The sequence below is a fragment of the Falco biarmicus genome, chromosome 9 (genome assembly GCF_023638135.1).
Source record: "Falco biarmicus isolate bFalBia1 chromosome 9, bFalBia1.pri, whole genome shotgun sequence".
Lineage (NCBI taxonomy): Eukaryota > Metazoa > Chordata > Aves > Falconiformes > Falconidae > Falco > Falco biarmicus.
In genome coordinates, this window is record NC_079296.1 from 653,323 (window position 1) to 663,081 (window position 9,759).

At 56.9% G+C, this 9,759-nt stretch overlaps 1 protein-coding gene across 5 annotated transcripts in view; it reads right to left on the reverse strand.

Annotated features, from left to right (window-relative positions):
• The window catches only part of TLL2 (tolloid like 2), a 92,763-nt gene extending 86,715 nt beyond the window's left edge, over positions 1 to 6,048 (reverse strand). For 3 of the 5 annotated variants that reach the window (XM_056352185.1, XM_056352183.1, XM_056352182.1), the window contains exons 1-2: positions 5,880 to 6,048; positions 4,502 to 4,552 (exon numbers count right to left, since the gene is read on the reverse strand). In XM_056352185.1, coding sequence (XP_056208160.1) covers positions 4,502 to 4,552; positions 5,880 to 6,021 — 193 coding nt within the window. In that variant the 5' untranslated portion in view covers positions 6,022 to 6,048. The remainder of the gene's footprint in view (positions 1 to 4,501; positions 4,553 to 5,879) is intronic. The other 2 variants (XM_056352186.1, XM_056352184.1) reach the window with 1 other exon arrangement.
• Positions 6,049 to 9,759: the final 3,711 nt, after the last annotated feature.

Here is a 9,759-nt window from a genome sequence, read left to right on the forward strand (position 1 = left end):
AACCGACTGGGGGAAAAACATCAGGGGGATCATTGCTGGCGAGAGCTTTTGCCTTCCTCCCTAAATGTCTGCAGCAGGAGCGAGGAGCCCACCGACTGGGTTATGCCCCAGACTCTTCTCTCAAAGCACACGTGTAAGCATTGGTGGCAAAGAAAGAATGAAAGAAACTTTCTTTTCTGGAAGCCTACATGGCTCCTAATGTCAGGAGAGCAGGACTCGGCTCCCAGCACTGCCACCGCCAGGTGGACTGCCCTTGGGTAAACCCTGGGCTCCCACCTCCATCACCTCAGAGGCACCTGCACTGCAGCTCACCTGGGCTTTCCACTCCAGCTCACAGGCTTCAAAGCTTTATGGAAAATCCATAAGATGAAGATGAGATTCTGGGATTCCCAGGCTAAGGGCAGGTTGGCTCGTGCCCTGCCGGTGCTCCCACCATTGCTAAACCAAGCAGGAACCTGTGAGCCTGCAGGAGCACCCTCACCGAGAGCTGAGGGGGCTGGACCCACACCACAGCCCACAAAGAGCTTTCAAGTTGCCCTGCTAAGGTGACCGACCTGTGCTTCCAGCACAGAAAATCCCACCAGCACCCCCCTCAAAACCGAAGCAATAGCCGAGCCACCTGGACTTTGCAGATACTCTCTTCCCTTTTCTCATTTGATCCCCCCCTCAAGGCTGTCAGATCCTAACAGCTAATTCCTCAGCTGCCCGCAGAAATGTCTGCACGCCACTTCAGATGTTTGCACCGCCACCCAAACTGGGTTGCTCCTCCCAGATGGAAGGCGCTGTGCCTGTACCGGGGGGAGCTCGGAGGGACAGGACGACAGCCAAGTGCTATTTACGTCCCTCTGTGAGAGCTGCTCAGGACAGCACCCAGGGCACAAGACCCCTGGCATGGGGCATTTAGAAGCCGGTGGATCAAATCAGCAGGTGAAGAAGGAACATGGATGCACAGTGGTACCCTACAGCTGGGCAAGCAGCATCCACACTTGAAGGAGCTGTGGTTTGGCAGGAAAAGCTGCATCATCGCTGCCAAACTGCTTCTCTAACAACTTTTCTAGGGATAAAGAAATGGGAGAGGTGGGACTGCTGCTCAGCTCCCTAATGGTACCCCCTCACACCTCTTGCCCCCGTTCTTCCCCTTCTACACACTCCACAAAATCCATAGAGACTGACTCCCTTTCCAGGTGCTATCCCCCAGCACATCCCCCCTGCTCCCACTCCGCAGCCTCCCCACGCTGGGCTCTACCTGCTCTAGAGCACCCACCCCCAGCAAAAGCCATCTCTCTGATCAAAGTCTCGCGGAAAGGAGCTGAACTGGCTTGCACGGCTTATTTGTATCCACCTGTGATCCCTGATCACTCTGGCTCTCCCCAGCCACACAAACCCTCTTGGAGGGTACCTGGGACATGCTGAGGCAGCCAGAGCCCGGCCTCAGGAGCAGACAGCCCCGCAGGCAGATCTGCCCTCTCCTGACACCAACGCCTGTGCGGAAGAGAAGCACCACATCACCCGTTTGGCACGGGGGTCGAGGCGTGCAGGCTGGCCCATGGCCAGGCTCCTCGGTGTGCAGACACAAGGTGTCAGAGCAGAATAAATGGCCTCACCAAAAGCAGGCAGAAACAGGGGGCTCCAACACAGGACACCCCCAGCAGCCCCCACCCTGGAAGATGAGCTACCAAGGGACATGCCAGGCCCTGGGAAGCAGTGCTGCACCTGCAGCTCACCAAGGACAGAAGGTACCATGCCAGGAGCCAAAGTTCCCAGGAACCAAGATGCTGAGAGCAAATCGCAGCTTTTTTTCTCCACACCTGCTGATTTGGCAAGTGGAAAAGAGCCTCGTCACAGGCTTGCTGCTGGAGGGAAGGGGGTCATGGAGCTGTAAACATCCACGGGATGAGTCACCCAGCTCTCCTTCCCATTTATGTCTCCCACTTCCCGCTGCTGACTTAAGTTGGCCTATACCATCTCCAGAGGTCACTTTGAACCTCAGAGATTCTGCTCTTCACCTCAAATTAAAGTTCATATAAGCTTGCACCAAAATAACTACCCGAACAAATTACAGCCTGTTTAATTCCTTTGGTTCCAGTTTGCCTGAGGAGCCCCAGAAGGATGCACTTGTTCTGTTCACCAGCACCCACAGCTCTTGCTGCTGCCTGCCTGTCAGGCAGCCACCCTCAGATCGGCACCCTGGCCTGGGCATCCTTAGCTGGACCCTCCAAGCAGCAGATCTATCCAACGCACATGCCGGGCTTACGGACATGTAACGGAGCAGATCCGAGCAGAAACCTTTGTACTGTTCCCTTTGAAAAGCCCCAATAAGCTGCAATGCTCAGCAAAAGCCACCTGGCAGCATCAGCACTGTCACCTGCCCCGGCAAATCAACCTGGCTGCCCTGCCTCAGCTGCCCCTTTGCCAGCCACTTGGGCATCTTCCCCTCTTTCCACCCTATCAAAAGGGCAGGGAAGCAGACACAGGTTAGGAAAAGGAACTGCTGAACAGCTAGATTGCAGGGGCTGAGCAGCAGTGGAGTTACAGCCCATCAGATGCAAACCCTGCTAACTGGGCACCTTTTACACCAGTAGCCCAGCAGCTGCAGCGACTGAGGAGATTGCTGCCCCATGCCGTCTGTCCTGCGCCACCGCTAGAGATCCTTACCCCTCAGCTGACGCAGCAGAGAGGAGCGTGTGCCAGGCTTTTCTCTCCCAGCCATCAGCAGCCTGCACTTGACCTCAGGGCACGCGCGGCAGGGGTGAAGAACTGGCAAGCTCTCACTGCACAACCTGCCAGGCCTAAATCCATCATGGCCCCTGGGTCACCGCCATTAGCCTGCAGCAAAAAAGAAGTAAAGCACTACAGTTCTAACAGCTTTGGAAAGTATGTAAAAGTGGAGCAGCAGTTTGTCTTTGCAACGGGCTAAGAGCCTGCATACAGCCCGCAGGCACCAGACTGCACCGGAGCCCACACTCACAGCAGCAGTGGGGGCACCACCACAAGTCTCACAGTGCCAGCTCTGCTTCCACAAACCAGCAAAAACTTTCCCACACAAAACACGCTGGGCAGCTGAGCTTTTCACAGCAGGCCTGCCACCATCGCCCTCTCACCGGTCACGCCTCTAGACAGACTGACGCTGTCCCAAAACCCAGGCCCAGAGAAGTCAAGATGAGCTGTCGCTGCTACAGGACATCGGGGACAGAGCACAAGGGGTTTCCTGCACAGGTGTTCGCCAACAGCCCTGACATCGCCAGTCTTGGAGGGGTGGCTCCACTAGAGGTGTCTTCACCTCCTCTCATGTACAGAAACGGACGTCTTCACTCATTAATCTTGGCTGAGCTGACCCTTTGGGATGGCGTTTGCAGCAGCGAACATGTGCCTAGCTCTGTGGATGGTCTAGTCCTAGAAGAGGAGGGAGACTGCAAAGGCAAGGCAAGGGGACACAGGGAGGCAGGGTCTAACATGGGTCCACATGGCACAAGTCCTGCTGGCTTTGTTTTGGGGCTGACTTTAAAAACCAGAGCCATTCAGGGCCCCGGGATAGGTGGGTGGCGAGTAAGGAGTGCCTTGTCCTCAAAATGCCCTGCGCCTGAGGTTGGTAGAGCCCACATGGAGAGAAACTGGACCAGAGAGGCAGGAGGCACAGCCAGCCAGGACAGACCTAAAGAGCCAGTGCCTCTTTCTTCTGCAGAAGACAAACTTCAGAAAACCAGTAACAGTGCTCGCCAGTGAAACGGTGCTCGCCGGTGAAAACGGTTGCAGCAGAGGGCACCGTGCTGCCCCACACCCGCACAGGCTGGGCAACACCGGCAGGTTTACGGGGCAGTGCCGAGCGCCCAGCGGGCTGGGGCAAAGCCAGAGTGGCACCGGGCAGGGCTGCCAGCAGCCCCCACCACAGCCAGGCGTGTGCGGCGCTGCCAGAAATGCCAGCAAGGCACCAGGCTCCAGCAAAGCACCGCCTGCCCTCCAGAGCTCTCGCTCAGCCCTCCCTTTCCACTGGGAAGACGACACTGGAAAAGTATTAGAGGCAAACGCTGAGAAGTCAGAATTTCTGCCCCTGATCCTGGCTGAACTGAATTGATGGGAATAACGCAGAGAAGGTTTTTCTGCCCACCAGGAGAGGAGGTAAAGGCACACAACGAAGGGAGGCTGCCATCGGCAGTCCAGGCTCTTGTGTACGTGCAGAAGTGGGAGGCAGAAAGCCTGGAAGATGGGGGACCACAGCAGAGAGAAAGGGTCTTACAGCAAAGGCAGGTAAACGCCACGTTGGGGAAATAATTTTTTTTCCCCCTGTCCTGCCACAAGTTCCTGTCTGATGTAGGTAAGTCAAATAAAGTAAACGTTCTCTGCGTGGTCCATAAAGGAGCATTCCTCACCCTCCACGTGCTTGCCCTGGCAGGAATACCCAACGGTCCCCAGTGCAAGCAGGGCACACCAGAGACGATGCTGTACTTTCTGGGGACAAAACAAGGATAACACATTTTCCGATGGGAAGGCCAAAGCACTGTACCTGCAGCTCTCCAGGTCTGAGCCATAGCCGTATCTCTAACAACTAGTTTCACTGGAAAGAGAGAGAGACGGATTCATTACCATTTAGAAGGAGACACAAAGACAGTAAAGCAGGTTTGGGTGGGCTGGGTCCCATATTGACTAAAAGGAATTTTTAAAAAGCCACCAAACCACGTATCAAATCACTGATGAGTTAGATCAAGGGAATGTTTCTTGCAAAAAATACTCTGTGAAGAGGACCGCGCTGAATTTTGCAATAAAAGCCACACACACAGCATAGCCCGCGTGCGAGGCCAGTTAAACAAGTAGCTGTGCTGGGCAGGGGGCCTCTGGGAGACGCCGCCTTGGCTGAGCTCGTCTCTGTGAGCAGATACTGCTGCGGGTCCCCTACAAGCAGCCAGGAGGGAGCTGATAACACGGGAGGCTATCGCAACAGACAGCGGGGGACAGCGGGGAGAGTGCCGGGGGACAAAGCCCTGGCTCGAGGCAGACCAAGGCCACCGCACACCGGCTCCTTCCTTTTCTCGATTCCTGCGTTATTAAGAAAATAGGACTTCGTGCAAAGTTATCCATAAAGGGAACAAGGCTGACGAGGCACCGACCACTGAATTCCCGGCGGCGAAGCGATTCGGAAGACGGTCGCGGATCCCAGAGGAGCAAGAGGCACACCGGGAGTGCCCCATCCCCCGCTTCCAAAGGGAACCCGGGGGTCGCATCCCCTTCGAATGAAGATATTAGGGATGACAGAAGCTCTCGGAGAAACCAAACGTGTGAGGAGGGTCCCAGCGGGCTCGGGAGCAGCCCAGTGCGGTCTAACAGCGGAACGGAAAACTGGGGAAAAGGGATAGCGGGCGCCGCCGGGGCTCCGGAGGTATGCGGGAGCCTGCACCCGGGCAGCGGCGGGGGGGCGGCCGGTGTGGGGCTGCCCGCGAGAGGCCGGGGCGGCCCGGTGCCCCCCGCCGCCTCCTGCTTTCCCCCCCGAGGACCGGACCCCGGGACAGGTTCAAACAGCTGCCAACCGGCTGCACAGACGCACAGAGAAAGCTGCGGGGGGGGCGGGACACACCAAAGCCCCACCGGCGGCAGCGCCCGCTCTCAGCCTCCCCGGGTAACAGGTGGGGGGAGCCCGGGGCCGGGGGGCGCGGGGGCGGCCCCGCTCCTCAGCCCCCGCCGTGCCGCGGCCCGCAGCTAACGGGGCACGGGGGCCAGGCTGGGGGGCGGCCGGGAACCCCCGCACCGGCGGGGTTGGGGAGGAGGCACGGGTGCCGGGGGAGTCCCGGCCGGGGTGGGTGCCGGCGGGGCACCGAGCAGCGCCCGGCGGTGCCACCTGCCCGCCACCGCAAACTTCTCCCGGAGTTGCATCCCACCCGCTCCCCTACCGGCTTTGCAGGGGTCGCGGTACTCCACGGGCTCCCCCGCCGTCCCTGGCTCCCCCCCCGCCGCGGCAGGCGGCCCGGCGGGCGGCAGCAGCAGCGGCAGCAGCGGCAGCAGGCGGCGGAGCGCGGCGGCCCCGCGGCACATAGCGGCGGCGCGAGCGGCGGGCTGCGGGCTGCGGGCACTGCCGGGCCCGCCGCGCCGGGGGGCGGGGCCGCCTGCCACTCACCGCGCCGCGGCCAGTCGCCTCTGCGCTCGCGCCCCCGCCCCGCCCCCGGAGGGCCCAGGCCCCCCGACCCGGGGAGCTGCTCCCGCTCCCGCCGCCGCGCTCGGGCGCCGAACCAGGCGGGGGAACGGGAGCGGCAGCAGCATCGCGGGCTGCTCTCCTTCGTCATCTTCATCTTCATCATTCGCAGCTTTCTCAGTGCTTTCACCATTTCCATCGTTTTCTCTTTTTCACCGTTTTCATCATTGTCTTTTTTCCCCATTTTCACCCTTTTACTATTTTCATAATTTTTTTCATCATTTTCTTTTTCATAATTTTTTCTTTTTTCATCATTTCCTTTTTTCTTTTTATATTTTCTTTTTCTTATATTATCTTTTTTCTTTTTTAGTCTTTTTTGTCATTTTTATTATTCTCTTTTTTCATAATTTTCATTATTTTATTTTCCCATCATTTTCATCTTCTTTTTCGTCATTTTAATTTTCTTGATTTTTTCATCATTTTCATTTTATTTTTTCATCATTTTTACTATTTTCATTATTTTTACTATTTTCATTTTAAAGTTATTATCATTATTATTATTTTATCTCATGATAACCATCACTTTGGGGGCAGCCAACGAGAAGCAGCTCGCCCGCTGCCAGCAGAAACAACATTTCCCACTGCAGCCTCAGACCCTGCCGTAAGCGCAGCTGCGAGGCCGTGGATGGAGAGAAAGGGAAAAAAAAACCCAAGACCGGGCACAACGACCCAGGCCGGGACAAAGCGCCCGGGCAGCACCCACCTCCCAGGGCTGCTGGGGGGGCTCTAGGCTGGGGGGTGGCAGGCAGGTGGGTGGGTGCGAGGGGGAGCCCATGCCATGGCCCCCCTCCCCAGGCTGCAGTGTGTCCTGGGCAGCGCTCACTGGGGGGGTGCAGCCGGCAGTGTGGGGTACAGCCCGCAGCATGGGGGCCCCCCACTCACCGTGGGGTACAGCACAGTATGGGGTACAGCTTGCAGTGTGGGGTACAGCCTGCAGCCCCCACTCACCGTGGGGTACAGCCGGCGGCAGCAGTACGGCCGCTTAGCAGATGTGGCATCGGGCAAGGCCAGCATGGGGCTATGCTGGTGATGACAATTGTGCTAGCCAATGCGGGGTCCTTGGGGTGACCCCATGGCCCCCCTGTGCCTCTCTGCCCCTTTGGCCACCCCCTCCCACTCTCCACCGTGGGACCCCGCAGCAGTGCCCCCTGCACCGCTCTGGCCCTCGAGCAGCAGCACCCATAAAGTCGTTGCTCCTGGCCTCCAGCAGTGGGGGAAGCCCCAGCACGGAAAGGTACGACCTGATTCAAGCATCTCCCTGGCGGTGGCCCAGGCTGCAGAAACCTGGTCCTGCCTCCCCTCACCCCCCTGCCACCCCATTTCATATTGGCTTCCCAGAAAAGATAAAGCTGGGAAACAAACATCCTCTCCCAGCCTTCACAGAGGCCAAAAAGGCTGCATCAAACCCTGGCATGAGGACCACGGCAAAGACTCCACTGATCGAACGCACTAAAGTGTTCTATAGCCAGTGAAAAGCCCGTTGGGTAAAGGCAAAGACCCGTCGGGGGGGAGCACGTGGGAGAATCCCCCCGAGGGGAAGGGGGGCCGGCGCAAGTTGCCACTTTCCCCCCCAAGCATCACATTCTCCATCGATGTTCTGTAGCACCGAGGAGGCACAGCCCACACCCCAGACCTGCACTTAGCCTTCAACACCAGCCACTCTGGCAACAGCTGAGCAGAAGACACACCACGTTTTCTCCACTTTCTGCTTCCAAGAGAGTCCCAGAGGATCAAGGAAGAAACCCTAAGGACAGGGATCAGCAGGGGGGAGAGTCTGGGTCACCCATGAGGGAACATCCCAGGCTGCGCTGGGCGCTGTCACTCACAGGGCAGGAAAAGGAAACACACGTGGGAAATGCCTCGGATTTTCTCTGGAAGAGCACAACACGCTTTTGCTATGTCAGTCTTGGCAAAACAAGAGGAAACCAGGAACAACAAGAACACATTTCAATGGGCTAGTCAAGGCTGTGACCAGGACTTAGTGCTAACACCGGGCAGCAAGCCAGCTGCCTGGCCACCTGCTTTCCCTGAGGATGCCCATTCTAGACCCTCTGCCCTTCACTCCTCCTGCCGGTGGTCACCAAGCTGGAGCCATAACACCAAACCCACCTGTTGAGATCAAGCATAGAGACTATGGGCACCTTGTGCAGGAGCCCTGCAGGAGTGCCAGGCTCGCTGAGGTCTGAGACGCAGCTGCCCCATCCGCTGAGGCACGCCCCGAACAGAGACCATGAAAGAAAGGCAATTTTGGAAACCACTTTGGCACTCCACACCTCAGGGGCATAGAAGCATCTTGCTGCTGCTCCTGCTTTTACCACCGTAGCAGAAGATTACCGGGGGGTTTAGGTACCACTCTGGAAGCCCTGAGCTGAGATCTGTGTGGAGGACAGACGAAAAGACAGTGGACCTCTCTGCATCTGTAAAGGAAGAACAAGCATCAGCCAGAGCACGGAAGGGTTATGTTTCAAGCACAATTTCTACCAGTAGAACAGAGAAGCCCTGGAGCAGATCGCCGTGAAGAACGACGGGAGTTTCCAGCACTGCAGGTTTTTGAAGAGGAATGTAGACAAACACCCATCAGAATAAACTTGGTAAGGTAACCAGATCAGTTCCCTGAGTTTTATGCTGCACATATACACGCTAGCCCTAACAATGTTCACTTTTTCTGCAGTAGGTTGCTACTTTCTGTGGTTTTGTCAGACAAACAGTGGAGCCCAATGATTATTTTAAAAGGAAAGGCTGATTGCCCCCCTGTGCTTCAGAAGAACCCCTAGTTCTTGCGAAAGAACGGCATGAGGTGCTCTTCATTCTGTGGAGAGGGTCCTGGCAGTGCTGCCTCCTGAGAGGGTGTGGGAAGCTGCAAAAGAAAAGCCTGAACGCCTGCGAGGGTGGGTCAGCAGCTTCCTCCATTGGCATCACTGAGCAGCGGCGCGAGCACTGCCCTCGTCCGCAGCGTGGGATCCGGGCAGTCACCGCTAAGGACAAAATCTCCTGACCCCATAAACACTGTTTGTTAACCTCTTCCAGGATGGCAACCTATGTTGGTGAGCCCAACCTCTTCTGCATACAGAAGCTCTGTTACAGATGTGGATAGACATATGAGAAGACATCCTACAGCTTTGAAGGAGGAAGGGAGCAAAATCAAATGTGGATCTTTACTTGCACAATCAGAATGAGCCTGTGAGGGAGCTCAGAGGAGTCTGTTACTATTGCCCACACACAAACAAAAAAGCCACCCCGCCACGGCAGGCTCTGGAAATCCCGAACATGCTGCCTGACCCTTCCAGAAACGGCTGTCAGTACCCACTGTGGTGCTTTGCAGCAGGCAGCCAGAGCAGAGCACTGGGACGACTGCTGCCTGCCCTTCACGGGATCGTTCGTTGTCGCCTCTGTTGGCAGGTGCCACATCAGTGCAAACAAGGGACATAACAGCCCTGGGAAAGTCTCTTTTTCATCTGAGCTGGTAAAGCAATAAGTTTCACGCCAGCAGCGCAGCTGATGGCACCAACAGTTAACCATCTGAAAACAAAACGATCCGTATCCATCGCTGCCAAGGGCAGCCTTTCCCTGGGCAGGATCCC